The 18,867-nt window shown below is 47.3% G+C and overlaps 1 protein-coding gene across 1 annotated transcript in view; it reads left to right on the forward strand.

Moving 5' to 3' along the window:
- Nucleotides 1–5,745, forward strand: part of Aldh1a2 (aldehyde dehydrogenase 1 family, member A2) — a 79,357-nt gene extending 73,612 nt beyond the window's left edge. The window contains 2 exon segments of the mRNA NM_053896.2: nucleotides 3,449–3,537; nucleotides 5,084–5,745. Coding sequence (NP_446348.2) covers nucleotides 3,449–3,521 — 73 coding nt within the window. The 3' untranslated portion in view covers nucleotides 3,522–3,537; nucleotides 5,084–5,745.
- Nucleotides 5,746–18,867: the final 13,122 nt, after the last annotated feature.

Genomic DNA, 18,867 nt, shown 5'->3' on the forward strand with positions numbered 1-18,867 from the left:
GTGCTCAGACCGAGCAGGCATGCATGAAGCCACAGATGTGACAGGGGCAAGCAAAGCCTGACACCTCAGATACATTATATATTTGATTTTGAATTAATCTTTGGCCACTGAGTATTCAGAAGTGTTTGACTGTTGCCAACTACACAAGCCCCTCCTGACTGCCATTTAAGATGCTGCAATGTGAATAACCTAGTTTTTGTCTCCACTCGCTCCCATGTTTTCTCTGTTTTAATGAGTGCTGGAAACACTTTAAATAAGAGATCCTGTTCCACCTTCCATCTAGTGTGATAGGCTCCAGAAAAATCCACTTAACCTTCCCTTGGGGAAAGCTTCTGTGCCTCACATCCCAGAGTCTCCATGTCCACACCCACATGACGCAGAGAAAGGACCCTTCCAGAAACAAGCTCCAAGAAGACAGACTACCAAGCCTCAGTTTCTTTTGGAGCTGCAAGAGGGCTGCCAGCTACTGGTTATCTGATGTGCCCTCCCTCCCCTTTGTGCCTGGGTCAGAGGCTGAAGGGGTGCTCACCAGTGCTGCTGACCTGACAGAAGCTTCCATCTGTTCACTGTCTGTCTTTCTGCTGCTGCCTCATTTCAGTCTCTGTGTGAAAGACGGGGAAATAAAAGCTACGAAGTCACACTGAACTGAAGGGATGGAGAGAGAGCTGTGGACGTGTCACTAGCATTTAGACAACAGGGATCAGGGCTGCAGGAGTGAGAGTGGGGTTGACATGCTGAGCAGCCAAGCTGCTCAAGTCACACACACACACACGCACACACATGCACGAATCAAATGATCAGAAGGCGACTGTGGCCTAAGGGGTTGAGATTGTGAAATACGCTCATCTTAGGACCCACTCTCAGAGACTTGAGTAGACCTGGGCTAGAGCCCAAGATCTTCATGTTCTGCCGAGCTTCTGGCCTGATGCTGGGGCAGCTGGGGCAGGACCTCACTCAGAAAATTGTTGCACTAAGCCCAATAGAAGCACAAGGGAAGGGAACGCACACTGAACAGAGATCCCAGGGTTTCTGAGATGGTTTACTGGGTGCCACTAAAATCTAACATTTTCTCCTTTACTCAGGGTGTGCCCATTTCTTCATCTCAGTGATTAACCTAGTCTGCTTCTCAGGGTCTCTGTGCCTTGTGGCAGTGTACAGGGACAATGGTGGGCACATGGCTGGAGGTGCTTCAAGGAAGGACCTGGCTCTCGAGCAGTGAGGTTCTTCTTGTTAACTATGCATCTAGAAGTGCTCAGACTTAACTGTAGTGGAAAGATTTGAGAGAAAGACCCTAGATTAATGTGATGAAATTATTGAAGAATCTAAACTTCAAATATTTTAGAGTCCCTTGAATAGTCAAAGAGTGGGCAGAATGACCAGCTCTACCCTTCCTCATCCCTTGCCAGACTTACAGAAACAGAAACCTTGGTGTGGGAGGGTCAAAACCCCACAGTGTAGTCATATTCCTTGGGTGATAACTGTATATGTATTCTGGGGCTCAGGAACTGCCACAAGGGAGGTGACTGGGCACCAAGAGGTGAGGGAGAGCCAAATGGGGCCCTTCAGCCAGCTATTAGAAGAGCCATCGTTTCCCTGTCCACTGACTCCAGGACTCTGTGTCTGTTCTGTTGTGGCCTCTCACCAGCCCTCCTTGATATCCTAGGCACATGGCCACCCCTTGACTGTAGGTTTAAGATACCTCCTTTGCCTCTAAGCACTCTGTGTATCGATATCCCCTCCAGAGACTGGGCAAGGACCCTCCAACTAGTAAGGCTACCCTTACTAGTACACTTGTACAAACATGGTGGGAGCCAATGGGCACAGTTAAATACAGCCATAGTGACATGTTTCTGATTGTATAGACTCACCCCTGTACTCACAGATTGGAGACCATAGTCTCCAAGAAAGAGTGCTTCAGGGTCTGCCCAAGTGCATGCATAAGGAAATAGAAGGCAGTGAGTAACCTCACTGCCATCAGGAAGTACAAAATGTCCTGATGAGGAGACACATTCCGAATTGCCTTAGGGCAGGAAAAATCCAGAGAAATCCAGTGTAAGCTGGTAATAGACACCCAGAGCTTGGATAGAGTTGGTGAGGGTATGGCATAATGAGGCCCATCTTGAGTGGCCCAGACAGTGATGGTATGCTTGCAGAGTTTGCTTTGTTGACTGATGTATGCCAGGAGGTCCTTGTCAACTTGGGTGTGGTACCCAGAGGAGCTACTGGCAATGCCGTTGGAGCTGTGTAGGGTCATGGAACTCCAAAAGAAAAGGACAGGCCATTGCTCTTGGTATTACTTGTACAATCCAGCTGTAGGAACTGTGTCTTCTGTGACTCACTGGTGCAGAAGACAGCTTTCTCACTAGCCTTTCACATACAGACACAATTCTGAGTGGTTAACCTTCTGATAGAGACAGTGTGGCAACAAGGTAGAACTAGCAAAGGAGCTATACAGCAAAAGTCTTCCTCCACCCTCTGGTCACCTCCCCTCACCCTGTGTCCTCAATGTGCTAGGTAGTATAGCCAGCCCACAGTTGTAGGGAGGTCAGAAAGCCAGATGAGTGGGCTCAGCTCCATAGGGACAGAAGTGCCATAGCGGAAGTGACACTATGACAGAACCTTCCTCTGATGCACTCACATGCAAGGAGCTTGGGCAACAACTTACTTGGCTTTGCTTGCCAGGAGCCCAGCAGTGATTTCTCAGTAAATGCTTCCTGACAACCCTTGACCTGCTACCAGCCACAATTCCAGAAGGGAAGTAACTGAGGAGACTCTAAGGGTCCCTAATGGTCACCTCAATTATTTCTTAAATCTTCCTACCAGTTTTCTGAGGCCATGGTAGTAGCTGTCAGGACCATATTGAAGATGGTGCAGGTAGTTTCTCTTTTCACACAGTAGGCCTTCGGCTACCTGTCCGTCCCTGTTTAGGAAGTATAAGGAGTGAGAAAGTGGAATTTTACAAACTGGTAAGGATTCTAAGACTCTCCTCTGAGAGATGAAAACCATCTCTCTAGGCAGGCTGCAGACATCAGAAGTCTGCAGAGACTGGAGCAGGTTTCTACTCCGGTGGAAGGACCAGCACTCCCAGAAGATAGAAATGGGGCCTAGGTGTTGGCAGACCTTGGGTCTGGCTTTTCGCTGACATGGTGCTCAGCTGTGAGCCATCCTGCCTTGGCTAAGCCCAGGCCTGACTCCCAGGGTACCAAGGAATCTCTTCCTTTCTACAATGTGCTCTGAAAACAGGGGGGCCTTTAAGGAAGGGTACTTGCCCATGAGAGGGTGGCTCTCTGCTCTGAGGAGGGCTTTGCTGTTCAACTTGGAGTTTGTACATAGAGCCCCATGACCTTCTGCTCATAGCTGACAGCTTCACCCTCTCCAGGGTGCCATCACAGCCCAGGCACCATTCTCTGGGATGTTAATATCTGAATCTGCTCACTATTTGTTTCAGGGGTGAGTTTGGCTTACGGGAGTACTCAGAAGTAAAGACCGTGACGGTGAAGATCCCCCAGAAGAACTCCTAAGAGGCCCAGGCCGAAGGTGAAGACACCACTGACTCCCTGTAGAGCCCAGCTCTGAGGAGTACAGGGTCGAGCCCATCCCTTCCCTAAATACTGACTTGATGACATAGCAGGCAGATTACAGCACCTTTGACCCAAGCCAGCATGGCAGGGTTTAGAGATACTCTGCAAGGAGTCACACTCATGATACCAAATACTGGGAGCATGGCAGAGACAGGGGAGCGCTCGGCACAGCCAGTGGTGTTCTGCAGGGCATGGGATGGAGTGAGGAAGCTGCAGTAACTGATGCCTTTGTCACAGAGAGCTTTCCTAGAGGAAAGGTTGTCTTGGCGCTGTCTTCATTTTCCTCCTTCCAGTTCCTGCCCACTCCTTACTCCTCCCTCTTCCAGGGAGACCTCAGTTGAGCTCATTTAGGGCAGATGTTTGGGCCGGGAACAATTTTCCAAGGTTTTGCAGCCAAATTACCATTTCATGTTATCCATTTCTTCAAAGCAAAACATGAAATGGTTTTAGTTAGAGCCAGGGCAGAGTGAAAATGCCAGGAGCTGGTACACTGCAGATGTTCTAAGTGGTGGGGATGTAGTATAGTCCTTTTCTGACTTCCATAAATAACACAGCAGAAAGAAGATGTGAATGAGGAGGTCAGAGGTTATCTTGTGTAGTTCGCAGCTTCTGAGCAGTTTGGTGTGTGTGTGTGTGTGTGTGTGTGTGTGTGTGTGTGTGTGTGTGTGTATGTGTGTGTGTGTGTGTGTATCAGTGGTCATGACCCACAATTAGTGGGGGAGGTATCAAATACCCTTTCGTAGGGGTTGCCCAAGATCATTGGAGAACACAAATATTTACATTGAGATTCATAAGAGTAGCAAAATTAGTTATGAGCTAGTAACAAAAATACTTTGATGGTTAGGGGTCACTACAACTATATTCAAAAATCTGTATGAGGAGCTGTATTAAAGGGTTGCAGCATTAGGAAGGTTGAGAGGTGCTGATGTAGACTGTGATGCAGGTTACAGGTTAGCACTTACTGCATGGTTTAGAGAGAGAGTCAGAGTTAGTCTCTCTTTCTCCCTCCCTCCCTCTCTCTTCCCTTCCCTTTCCTCCTACTCCTACCAGGTGTGTGTGTGTGTGTGTGTGTGTGTGTGTGTGTGTGTGAGAGAGAGAGAGAGAGAGAGAGAGAGAGAGAGAGAGAGAGAGAGAGAGAGATTCTTGATTATTCTAGAATAAAGCAAGGGCCACAGCCCTTGTTTTCATTGATGAGCGAGATATTTCCCAAAGTTCATCCTGGGACCAACTGAAGCAGCCCAGGTAGGCTCAGGAAGCTGGTGATGCTAGGACCTTGCAAACTGAGTGTTTCTAAGGCTAGCTGACAAGACTTGAGAAGTGAGTTATTGCTGGAGTAAAGATCACAGCCTCTCCTACATCCTTGTACACCTCACTGCTCCAGCACCTGATGTTTCTGTGCTATGGCTATCCTGGCCCACTGTGTCTAGATCACCAACCTGAAATCTGCTGTCAATGCATTTGGAAATGTGAGCCAGCCCAATGACTCTCTTCTCTATTTGCAGAGCACCAGTGTGCCAAGACTGCCACCTATCACCAGGCCTCCTCCGTCATGCCCTGTGGCCCGCCCGACGTCGGTTTACCACTCTTGCCTCACAACAAGTGAGCTTCAGCCTGCAGAAGGGGAGCTGTGAAGCAAGCCTGACTCTCCTTCCTTCCAACCCCACCCCCTTCCCTCTGCCTTCCAATGAACCCCATTTTGTGTGAGCAGCACTGGCTTCCTTCCCTTCTCTCCTGAGCTGCCAAATCGAAGCCAGTCTCTAACCTGGGTGAATACCATTTATTTAATAATGCCAAACATAACCTAGGTGTAGAATATGGTCATGTATCTATTGCCTTCTCTATTTAATGGTTTTTTGCTTTCTAACCAAACCAGTTTTCAGTTTTCTATTTATAACCTGCCTGTCCACGATGTTTTCAAGCAAGCCCTCCATACTGTTACTGACAAATGAGGACAACGCGCTCAGCAGACAGCCCTGACATGGGCTTTGAGTCCTTCCAGCAGGCGCCCTGCTCTTCCTACAGCGCACCCATGTGAACACACGATTAACCAGCTAGCTCCCTTCAACCCACAGTATAGAATGTGAAAAGGAAGATTTATGACTTTTAATTTACTTCAAAAGAAACCTCGTGCTAGCAATAAAGCATTTATATTGTGTACACCTCGGGACTGTTTGTGTTTGTGAGTCTGTCCCACTGAGCCCGTTTTTGTCTTTACTTCCTAGCTGGGAATTTTGGTGGGAGTGTGTTCTTACGTGACTGAGCAGAAGGCCGAGAGGGTATTTTATAGAATACATTAAGGTTGAACAAACAAACTTGTGCTTTGACACTGCTTAAAACTCGTGTGTTTACAGTTTCCTGTAGCACATAAAATTCAGGCATATGTGGAACATCAGATTTCAGGAAGAAACCTCAAAGGACTCTGTTATGTGAACTCACAAGCCCTGAGCTCACCGTCAGGGTTCCTGCTGCTGGCAATTCCCAGTAGCTTCACTCACTCAGCAGAGGGGAAATATGCCCAAAGGCTGGGGAGCTGATGTCTGCAGCTGTCTGTGGGACTGCACTGTTGGCTAGAGCTTACTGACACTCTCTGCTCTCAGAGTCCAGCTTTTACTTCTAGAAGGCTTAAAAATTTTATTTCATTTGGTGTGTGTGTGTGTGTGCATGTTTGATGTGGGTGGGAATGCCCATGCCAGATTGTGGGTGGGGGCCTGAGGACCACTTGCTAGAATTGGTTTTTCCTTCCACCATGGGTCTTTGGGATCAAAGTGAGGTAATCAGACTTATGTGACAAGCATTTTTGCCCACTGAGCTGTAATCAGTCTTAGAGTAGAGCTTTTGGAGAATGGGTCCCATATTTAGGAGCTACACAGTCCTCACTACCAACTCCTGGAATCTCTACCTAGGTTCTGGTTAGGAGAGACAAAAGGTGAACCAATGAATCTGCCCAAAGCAAACCTGCTGTGAGCAGAGATGCTCGCTGTGGTTTAGGGTTTATTACAGTCCTCCACAGGAACAAATGGAATTTCCAAAATGGGGACCCTTGGGCAAGAATCAGAAGTAAGGCACAGCTCCTATGAATCGCCTCTCATTGAGTAGATGGAGCAGGAAAAGGGCCTAGGGTAATGAGTCCTTTAGAACACCATTGCTCTGTGTGTGTGTGTGTGTGTGTTAATGAGTGAGGTTAGTATAAGAGAGTAGTCTTGATGGAAGCAAAAAACCTACAGAGACAGAGGTGAGACCAAACTTGGCAAGACTAACAAATGGTTGACCAGGTAGGTCCAGCATGATGGCAACAGGCCCAACCAGAGGCTCTGGATTTGGGTTTCCTATAGACTGACAGAGGCAGAGGTCAGAGAAAGAGACAGTCTGACACAAGACTAGTGTGGGCCACAGGGACAGAGAGAGAGGAAGGGAAGTAAAGAAGTTCCCAGCGCTTGAGTGAATCTAAAGCAAAATGTTAATTGCTGTTTCAGAGTCAAGTCAAAAGAGATGGATACTCTCCCAGAAATTAAAACAGATCAAAGTTGAGGGATGAGATCTTGACTTAGAGACTTTGGACATTGTTGTTGATCCAGAAATAACCAGATAGAACTTATAAGCAGGTATCGCTTGGGTGACTTCCTATAACCTAAACTTGAAAGGACTGACACCAGGTATACACGAAATGAAACAAGGGCCAGGGAAGAAGCACTCAGTGAAATAGCCAGAGGCTGTGGTCAGGAAAGCAGCATATGAAAAAAGCCTTCTCACCCTCTCTGTGACTCTTCCCTCAGATGTTCACCATGTCAGACACTGACAAAGGTGGTGGGCATAAGGGAAGCTAGTTGTACCTGTTGCCTTGCAGATCTTATGACATAAAGTAACTTAGCCAACAGTGACTTCACCATCTCTTGAGCCTCTTCCCAAGGTGGTACAGCTTTTCTAACTTTGCTCCATCCCAACTTGGCAACCTTGCCCATGGCAGTAGCTGGATGACATTGTGGTGGAGTGGATGGGACAGCGTTGTGTCACAGGGAGTTAGAAGACAGATAAAAAGGAACTAGAAAGATGGATCAGTAAAGCATTTGCCTCATAAGCATGAGGCCCTAAGCTCTCTGGTGTAGTGGCATGGGCCATGTGTGGAAACCAGAAGACACTGCTGTAAGTGTCCAACAAGAAGGAACTGAAGTAAATTAAGCATCAGTTAGACACATCTGTCTAGAATCACAGAAGGCGTCTTTCTAGGGCCCCAGAAATCTTGCCTTTGACTGCAGGTGTGGTAGGGCCTGGAGAACTGTCCACTCAAGAGTGCTGGAGTTGGTCTTCTCCAAACACTGAATGACCACAAATGCATCTCTAAACACAGACCAAGGAGGCCATGCTGAAAAGAAAGTAAGACATCTGGTGTAACTAACATCTCTAATTTGACTTAAGATCTTGTTAACAAGAGGAAAACCATGCCAGGTACTGGGAATCTAACCAGTTACCCAGGGCTAGTGAAGTTGTGGATCTTGGAGGAGAACTTACAATCACCAGTCTTCCAAATCAGCACAATCTCTAACCATATTCTATGTATTTGTCCTTACACCACAGGTAAGTGTAGTCCTTATCCTTTATCAAGGAACTTTGCAATAGACAAAGACTTACAGAAAACCACAACCAATCAGAATATAGAATTGTGGAGTCCAGTTCCAACTGACAACATCTATAACTCAACTCTTGCACCTGAGGCTCAGGGTTTATTACAGAATAGGGGTTGGAAAGTTTGTAAGAACCAGAGGAAAAGGGTTTGTTGTAAGATTGTGTCTCCTAGGCATATCTGAAGCTACACTCACAGAGTCTTCTCACCAGTTGTCTTCCTAAAAGAACTGAACAAGCTCTTTGCTCTGCTCTTTGCTCTCTTGCTCTTCCCCTCTTTCCCTTTTTCCCTTCTTCCCCCATTTCCTCCCCCCCCATCCATCCCCGTGCTCATGGCCGGCCTTTACTCCCCTCTTCTTTCTTCTCTCATTAAACCTCTCCACACGGAAAAAAAGAACTGAAGAAAGATGACACCAATAGATATGATAACATGGTTAGGAGGAAGCCCAAGAGGCTCATCAGCCTTACACAAAGAACTACAAGCAGCTGAAGATCACTGAGAGTGGAAGAATAGACGTTCCCAGGAAAGAGCACGTTAATTGGTTACCCAAAACCAATGGCCTGAAAACCTATACATAAGTAGTGTTATGCAGACTGAAAAGTTCAAACACACACACACACACACACACACACACACACACACACACACCACCACCACCACCACCACCACCACCACCACCACCTAAAGAAATTAAACAGCTACAGCCCACTTGATAACACCAACTTCTTGAAAAAAGGAAGGAAGGTCAGGACTGAGTTTGAGACACAAGGGGTCCCAAAGGCCTATGCCCGTAGTATGTTTACATCCTGAAGCAGTGGCCTGGCTAGACCCTTGCCACATAGCTAGATGGCCAAAGGAAACCTTATCCAAGCAGTTTCACATCAAAGGTTGCCAGACAAGCTGACCTTCCTCTCAATATGGCCCAGAAGCAGAACATCTGAGAGGTTGTCAGGAGGAAGGGGCCTTGTGCTACTTCAGGGGAATTTCTCCCTGCTCCCCTCCAGCCTGTACATTGGTGAGCACTGGTCACAGGACAGTCAGAGTGATTCAGACCACTCTGTCAGAGCCTCCTGGTCCTGCAACAACCCTACAGTATGTCTGAACAATGCATCCATTTCATTTGTCCTCTCACTGGGTGAAGCACTCAGAGGAGGTTTGGCTTCCTGACAAGCTTCTCTCACCCAAACTTTCCCCTGAGGAAAAATATCTTGGAGAGCCAGGGTGTTCATGTCATTCTCACAGCTGGGAGAGTCAGCATGAAGTCTGACGTCCTATGGACTGGCGCATTTTACTTTCTGTACCTGATTAGAGCTGTATGTCCTGCACGTCTTAGGCCAACTGAAGCTGCTTCTTCCTCTTGTTTCTCTGTGGAGCAGGTAGAGGGAATGATCATGAAAACCCACAGGAGAGGAGGTGGAAGCCCATGGAAAAACAGCTTCTAAGTGATAGCTGAAGAAAACTAGATGGGAGCCTCTCTTCCTATTTTTTCTCTGGTGTGTGCAAGTGTTCATGTGTATGCAGGTGCCCATGTGCCTGTGTGTGTACATGTAGAGGCCAGAGGACAACTGTAAGCATCACTCTTTAGAGGTTTCCCACCTTTTTTTTTTAAGACGGGATCTCTTATTGGCCTGGAACCACCAATTCCATTAGGCTGCCTGGCCAGTGGATCCATGTGTCTCACAGATTTTTATGTAAGATCCGGGATCCAACTTGGGTCCTCATACTTGCAAGGCAAACACTTTAGGGACCGAGTCATCTCCCCTGATTTCTTTTCAGCACTCTCTCCCTCTCTGTTTAGAGAAGTAATTTTGGGCTCATAGTCAATGTTCTGAGGAGCATAAAGGCTAGACTGACCCCAGCACTCCTGGGTGGACCAGAGAGATCTGCTACATCTGCAGCTAAAGGAGTTCTGGGGCCTTCTGTCATCCCAGACAGATATGTCCAATGTATGGACTGATGCTCAATTTACTCCAGTTCCTTCATGTTGGTTTCTTATGGTGACAACTCTTGTTACTCCTCAGAGGTGGATACATAGTAAGAAGCCAGAGCCCATGCTCCTTAGCTAACCAGAGCTTGGAAAAGCCAAACAGAGGGAGGAGTTGTTTGTAGAGCAACAGAAATCCCAGTCTCCATTGGCCATGCAGGAACAATAGAGGATCTGTGTGAAACAGAACAGACCCCATATGCTGGGTGAATAGAATTAATTTGGGCTCCCAGGTAGTCCTGAGGGAAGTACAGTGCCCACCAGTACTCAGACTGCGAGCGCTATCTATCCACTCCTAGCCCTGAGCTACCTCTGCCTGCCCAAGGCAGCTTGTCAGTCAAAATAAGGAGAACCATGAAGGAGGTGGATAAACAAGGCTGCCACGTGTCACTTACCTTTGTTTTGTTGTTGTTGTTGAGATTTGACACACTCTTATTCCATAGAGGAGAGCAATGTTCGCAAGAAAATGTTTCAAAAGGCCTTCTGCCAGCATCTAGTCAAGAGCCCGTGAATGCCCAGCTGTTCAAATTCTCCATTTCCTTGCCTCTGGAGTGGGATGATGAAAGGATGCACCTTCTTCACTTGTTCTGTGATGGTTTGAGATCACGCATATCATGGGATGCTTGGTCCCGGTTGAAAAGCTCAAACAAACACGGCCAGTGAGGCCTCCATCCCTATAGCTGTAGTTCTGAGAAAGTGGCTCATTTCACATTTTCTTGTGTAGACAGTCAGACAAGAGGACACCTCTGTGGGTTTGTACTCAGTGGCACAGCAAATGCTCTGGAGCTATAAGGTTAATTGCTATTTAAAAATCCCGTGTGTGTGTGTGTGTGTGTGTGTGTGTGTGTGTGTGTGTGTGTCCATCCAGCAGCTTCCCTCCTGGGGAAGCTATCACTGATGCCCAGATAGTTAGTGTCAACTGGCTGCCCTACCTTCCTTCTGTTTGAAAGGACAGATAGCAAGAAGGGGCCAAAGGTTAGTGGTTGACCTAGGGGGGCTTTGACACACTGTACTAAGTGTTGGCTGGATTGAGGTTATTATTGTCGTTGCTGTCTCATAAATGTAAGAAGTGAGGTAACTTTTTGCCTAGATCAGTGGTTCTCAACCTGTGAATCTAGACACTATTGTCCTGCAATGCTTGGCCCTGATTTAAAAGCTGTAACAAAGAACACAGCCAATGAAAAGTCTCCATCCTTGGTTCTGAGGAAGTGGCTGACTTCACATTTCCTTGTGTGGAAAGCTTGTGGTGGTCACATTACTATTACATACAATTCATAATAGTAGCAAAATTACAGTTACAACGTTGTGATAAAATAATTTTATGGTTGGGGTCACCAAGTACAATGAGGAACTGTATTAAGTGGTTGCAGAATTAGGAAGGTTGAGAATCTCTGGAAGGCAGAAATCGTGAAAGTCCTTAGGAAGGAAATTATATTCCAGAGGAGAAATTTGAAAAATACTCTTCTGGACTAGAGAAGTGGCTCAGTAGTGAGGAACATGTGCTGCTCTTCCTGAGGATCAGAGTTCAATTCCCAACAGCTGGTTGAGAAGCTCACACATGATGGCACATGGGCACATACACATGCATGTGCACAAACACATACATACAGACAGACAGACAGATACACACACAGACACACACAGACAGACAGACACAGACACATACAGACAGACAGACAGACAGACAGACACACACACACACACACACACACACACACACACACAACTGTAACTCCAGCTCCAGGGCATCCGACACCTTCAGGCCTTCACAGGTAGACGTTGGCGGCACATGAGCACACACACAAACACATACACACAGGCACCCTCACATGCACACACACATCCCCCCCCTCACACACACACACCAATAAACCTTTAAGAATCCTCCCCAAAGCCCAGTTGGGCCCAGTTAGGAAAGACCAGGTGTCTTTGCAGACAGGAGCATCTCCCCGGCAGGGGCCAAAGTCCCATCAGTTAAGTCTGAAGGACCACAGATCGCAAACTCCTAAGAGCCTAGAACAGTTCCTCTGTTGCTTGTTTGGTTTCATTCCCACATAAAACCGATATTCTTGCAAACCAAATAAAAGGCTTGCCCATAAGACTCATTGATAACCTTTAAAAACTTAGGATAAATAAACTCATCTGGGGCACCCACTGAATCTTGAGGGCTTAGCTTGGGTCGTGACCCAGGAATTCTGGTCTGCCATCTTTTCCTTCTCAAAGATAACAAAGAAATTAGTGCCAAAGCCACATACATGTTGGAAACACTTATCTTTCTCTTCCCTCTAAGCCCTCAGAGATATCCGGCTTTGGAAGAGTTTGCACTAAACAAGCTTGTCAGGAATTCTTTTCAGGAAATTAAGCCACAGCTTTAATCTTGTCTATTCAACACATTGTTTAGAAATGTTTGGGTAACCATAACCTTTAAAGTTTGTCTCCAGTGGAGAGGTTCCCATACCCTCCAGTTGAATTCTTTCTGATCTTGAAGGTCATTAAGACTCCAAGATATGTGCTCATTTATATAGGTTTGAGTCACCCATCCATGTCCTCAGCTGAGGGGCAGGAAATCATGACACTTAAAAAGAGAGCCTTCTATAGAGCTGCCATGGTGTCCTGGGAAGAAAGAGGAACCTGTAGTTGTGGCTTCAGCTGCCCACTAGGGGGCGTCACAGGGTGATGGGAATCAGCCTGCTGGGGAAGGGGCCAAGGTGTTAATGGGTTTACAAGGTGGGCAGCTCCATGAAAAGCTATACACGATCCTCAAGTTGAGGCCTTTGCCCCCAAGGCCCCAGTGTACCAAGTAGGGTCCTCTCGGTCCTGTGAAAACTGGCACGGCAGAAACTTCAGCACATGCGCGTTCACCTGTGCCTGTAGCAGCAGCATTCCTGAGGGCTAAAGGCAAAAGGCACCCATATCCATGGGTGGAAGGATGGAGAAGCAAAGCGTGAGGAATGATGGTCTATGTATTTCTTTTCTATGCTTCTTCCCCCGTAGTGAGTCCCAAGAACTTTCTTCTGGCTGAAGATGGAAACGTACTGAATTTCCTCACCGACCTCATCCTGAAATGACTGGTATTCATGTTTGTTTATCCTATGCATTGTACTTGACAATGTAAAATTTACCTGCTATGTATTAATATAAACATTATTATATATACTATTCAACCGTGGCACTGGAAAGTTAGAACATCTTGGGATCAGCTCAAACAATAACGAATCTTTAAGACAGTATATATAGATGAGCCAGTTACAAAAGGACAAATACTAAAGTATTCTGCTTCAATGAGGTTCCTGGAGTCACTGTGGTAGGGAAAGGGAGGGAGAGAGGGAGGGAGGGAAGGAGGAAGGGAGAGAGGGAAGAGAAAAGGTAAGCATCAGGGGGTTGGAGAGTGGAGCTTGGGGTGAGTACCCCACGGGTGTAGAGTCTCATGTAGGTGTGACAGATAGTGGCAATGGCAGCCCACAGGGTGAATGCTCTAAATACCACAGAACCATACACTCAGAGTGATTAAAATGGTGACTTTTATGTTTTGTATATGTTACAATACACTTTTTAAAATATGCCCATAGTGAGATTTGATATGTCCACATATGCACACGCACACACTCAGGGTATGTGGCTGATAAGACTTGAAATGTTTCAATAACATCTGTATTTTGGCAAAAGCAAGACCTTAAATCACGGTTCCTCCTCCTCCTCCTCTCCCTCCTCCTCTTCCTCCTCCTCTCCCTCCTCCTCCTCTCCCTCCTCCTCCTCTCCCTCCTCCTCCTCTTCCTCCTCCTCTCCCTCCTCCTCCTCTTCCTCCTCCTCTTCTTCCTCTTCCTTCTCCTCCTCTTCCTCCTCCTTGTCCTCCTCCTCCTCCTCCTAGCTGGGACATTAGAATCTGCAAGGAAATGAACACTAGAACTCCCACACACACACACATACACCACACCACACATTCACACAGCACACACACACATACACAAAGCACACACACACACACACACACACACACACACACACACACACACACACACCTATCCACCCCTGACCATTCTCCAACATGCACCTTGCTTGCCTCTCTCTGTGATGCTGGCTGACCTGAGTCAGGCACATCCAAGCTGAAGACAGCTTCCCACGCTGGGTTCTCTGCAGCTCTTACAGGCCATTTCTCATCTCTTGCCACTTTTCTTCTTTTTCTTCTTTTTTTCTGATTAAGACTGAAATTGGCCACCCACACAGATTTGAAAAGGCACAGCTTATGCTCCAGGTTCTCAGAGCCATAGGCATGTCAGAGGAACAGGAACTGGCCTCCCAGAGGACAGTAATTCTCACCCATGTTTCAGACATAAAGTTGATTTAGGCAGGAATTGTAATTGTATAATGGCATTTTAAGAAGTAGAGAGGACATTGGGGATTATTTAGTCTTAATGCCTTCATTTTTCAGATATAGGAAATGAGCCAAAAAGAGAAATGACTCCCACAAGACAAACCTTTATGTCCAGGGCTGAGAGTCTCCATGTCTCCTCCTCTGCCTTCTGGGCTGGCATTTGGAGAGAGCTAGTATCCTGCTGAAGAATACAAAGAGGTGGCTAATGGCAGGTGCTTCCAGAAAGTTCCATGAAGTGTGCCCTTAAACACATGATCACTTGGCTTACAAGATTAACTGGGGTGGGGGGGGGAAGCAGGATTTTTGCAGACTATAACATTTGGAACAAAATCCTTTTTGTGTAGAAAGAAAAATCAAGAAGAGAAGATGGAGAGGTGCAAGGGATGGCCATTGTGACAGACTTTTACATGCGTGTGCGTGTGTGTGCATGTGTGTGTGTTTATACTTGTATATTATCATACATGTGCATTTGTATGTGTTGTCTGAACACGTTTCTATGGGTGTGTGTGTGTGTCTGTGTGCATAGGTACATGTATACTCCTGTATGCACATGAGCGTGTGTGTAGGCTAGAAGCCACTAACAGGTGACTTTGAGCCATGTCTTCCTTCTCTTTGGAGACAGGGTCTCTCACTGAATCTGAGGCTCGCTGACTCAGAGAGACTAGCTGGTCAATGAGTTTGGGGCTGCCTCTGTCTCAGTCCATGTAGCACCGGGGACAGCTTTTACATTCATCTTTTACATGGATGCTGGAAATCAAACCTCATCCTTGCATAGCAAGTATTTACCAACTAAGCCATCTCTTCAGCCTGCGTTTTTCCTTGCTGTCCCCTACCCAAAAGAGGCCTTAAATCAATGCCCACTTCTTGACCTTAGCCCAGCCAATGTCCTTCAGATTTTAGCTTTGATACTTGTAATGTAGGGGTGCTGGCTGGGGAGGGAAGCTCGGTCCTAGAGGGCAGTGGTTCTTGAACGAGAGGCAGAATCATGTCAGTGAATTGGTTCAATTTCTCTTTGGAGAATGTGACTCAAGTGAAATAGGAATGAGGTCCTAGGTGGTATTTATTTGTCTTATTTTAAATTCGAATTATTTTAAATGTTACTGATAGTTAATTACAAACATTAGGTTTTGCCTTCAAAGGGAAGAAAAATGAATGTGTACATTGGTCATTTCCCGCCAATGTCCATTGTACCTTAGCAGTCTTTCCTGAGACTAACCTGATCTTGTTCTTGATAGCTCTCCAGAGATGTTCTCTGAAGTCTCAAACATCCCAAATAATTGTGCTGCAGCTGGACTTGAGACAGGCCTAGGGCCTGCTCTGCACAGTTCTCTGCCTGGCATGCCCCCGAGACCCAGAGTACAATGGCTGACGTCCTGCTGAAGACCAGCACTGCTCAGGGACCTGAGACCTACAGTTGTGTTCAGGCCCAAGCCTCTTTCCTCCTGCAAAGGAAAGCAGGTTCCCTCTGGCCTGGAACCAAGACGAGAGGGGCTCTTGCACTCAGAGTGTGACAACAGGGGTTTGAGAGTTTCAGGATAGATGACTGGAGAGTCCCGGCTACTGTGTGGGAAGGAGGTTGGTTAGGTGGAAGGTGTCCTTCCCCAGGCCCCTGGGAAGATGGGAACTCTGTACTTCTGCCTCTTGCCCTCCCTCTGTCCTCTGTAGCAAGGGAAACTGAGATGCAGAGACCATTTCCAAAAGCTGACTGATTGTGTATCTGAGAAAACAGCCCGATGCTAGGGGGCAAAGCCTGCAGCTCCCAGGGCTAGAGCGGAAAGAGCTCACGGATCATCTGTTAATGGTCCTAGCACTCTGTGTCTCCACGTTCTCCACTCTTAGCTAATAAATAGCAGTGAAGCAGGAGGCTGGCTTTTGGATAAATTATCTTTTCAGCACTTGGATCCTTTGACTTCATCGCTGGGTTGCCTCCGGTATCCCATCCAGTTGGCTTAGCTCAGAGCTGAGCCTGAGTGTGGGCTCTCTGTGTGAGTGTAGGAAGAATCCCTTTGCATTGTTGAAAATCTAGAGGGCCCTGGGAATGGCCCAGTGCTGTGGGAGGGACCCCTACTAAGATCCAGGCACCTGGGTTCTGGTCCCAGCTGTGCAGCTGTGCGCTGACTCCACGCTCTTGGCTGTGCTCTGTAGCCTCAGGGCTGCTTTCTCTTCTCCACATGTGTCCCCTGTGTTCACCAGAGTTCTTCATGTTACATCGCTATGCTTAAATCTCACCACTCCCCGGGGTGAGAGCTATGAGTAAGCCCATTTTATTGACAACAAATGAGATTGGAGAGGGTATTAGAACAACAAGGCAGGAGCTAGAAAGCAGAGCTCTTCCTGACTGCAGGGTATTACCGGAAAGGATGGAGCTCCAACCCTCAGCCTCTGCCAGACCACTCCCCAGAGGCTCCCTTCCAACCCCCCACTCTATCCGACAGCCTCTGCTTCTTCCCCCACAATCCATGCTTCCAGTCTGGTCATTCCCCTTGGTTGTCCCTAAGATAGCACAGCCTGTGTCTAGAGCCCAACCCTGTAGTGGATGTGGGGACTGAGTGAGTGGAGTTGGTCCTCGAGCATGCCCCTTCTTCAACTGTGACACAGGAAGCAAATCTCAGCAACATCCTGTGATAATCTTCCATTACCAATAAGAAGAACTGCTCGGGGAGGCAGAGGAAGACAGTGATAAATTTTGATAAGGGGAAAAGAAGTGATGACATCTTGGAAAGAAATTTTATGGGGAGGATGACATTTGAATTATTTAAGGCCTCCCTTGCTTCTAAAGGGATTTTAGAGGGGATGGGTGGAGGTCAGAGGTCCTCCGAGTGGGAACGCTGATTTACTATGAAGTCTACAAGGCCTTTCCCCTTGCTCCAGTGGCACACAGGTGGAAGATTCACAGGCCTGTCTACAACGCAAATCCTGAGCCTTATGCTCTGACTCAGCTGCTTCTCAGAAGAAAAGGGAGAACTTGACAGAGATGACTGACTGAAGAAAACTCTACCTGTATCAAGTCTACTCAGAGAGGAGAGCAACCATCCACCATCAAGAGTAGGTTTCCTTAGGAAAACAGGGCCGTGAGAACCCATTCCATCCTGAATGGACTTTGCAAGGAGAAGCATGACTCCAGAGGGTAAGCTCAATGCCAGGCTTCCTTCTTCGCCCTGAAATCATAAGACGGGGAGGATCACCAGCTTCTCCAGTGTCCCAGGCTGGCCGGTAGACTTACGACTGCTCTGCTGGAGTCCCCAGGAGAGCTATAGATGGGAAGAAGAAACCCAGGGCAGGATCCACACAGAAATCAGCCTGAAGCCAAGGGCACAGGTGACTGGGGGTGGGCAATGAGGGAAAGACAGTTCCAAAGACACTGGACCATTCAGATACCAATGCCAGAAAACTAGAACTCCGGACTGCCAGAGGCAAGGCTTCCACTCAAGGGCTGCCAGCACCCGTATTTCCCATGCTCTGATGCTGCACTGTGAACATGACTTAGCTCCTGCATCCAGGGGCTTGTGGTTTGACTCATCCTTCCTAGGTCTTTTTCTCAGGGACAAAAAACCTGGTGGGATTTGAGTCTCTTCTCACTTCCTATCACAAAATGACCTGAATGACCATCTTTGCATTTGGCCAGGGGCACTGGACCTGCAGCGGGACAGGCATGCTTCAAAGGCAGGCTTTGGCATTCATGTGAGACTTGGGAACTCTGCATTGCATATTCCTCACCTTAAAAACTGGTGGGAGGGGGTCAGATGACTCACTGGGCAAAGCATTTGCTGCTCAAGTGCGACGACGAGTTCAGACCCCGGGCACCCACATTAATTCCACACAGGCATGCAATCTCAGGGCTCCGGAAGAGAAGGGAACAGGGCATCAGCAAGCTGTGGAGCTGGGCTAGTTGAAGGCTCTGGGTTCAAGGGAGAGACTCTGCATCAATATGCAAGGCAGAGAGTGACTAAGGAGACACTTGAAGTCAGCATGGGGGCTCCACAGGCATATACATGCACAACATCACCCCTCATACACTCACAGACATACATGTACCCCCCCACATGAATAAATATTTTTATATTAAAGGGAAAATGGAGGGGAAAACAACACATGCAGTATGCCCGCTCTATGGGGATTGCTGATGATGCACAAAGGACACGTATGAACTCAACACACCAGAATAAAATATTTGAAAAACATACAACATACAAAATGTACCAATTTAAGAATCAAGAGCTCCTACCAAATCAGTCCAAAGTACCACACCAACAGAAAACGGAGCAAGTAATGTGAACAGGTGATCAGCAGGAGAGTGACAGCCATGCAGATG

The sequence above is a fragment of the Rattus norvegicus genome, chromosome 8 (genome assembly GCF_021556685.1).
Source record: "Rattus norvegicus strain SHRSP/BbbUtx chromosome 8, alternate assembly SHRSP_T2T, whole genome shotgun sequence".
Lineage (NCBI taxonomy): Eukaryota > Metazoa > Chordata > Mammalia > Rodentia > Muridae > Rattus > Rattus norvegicus.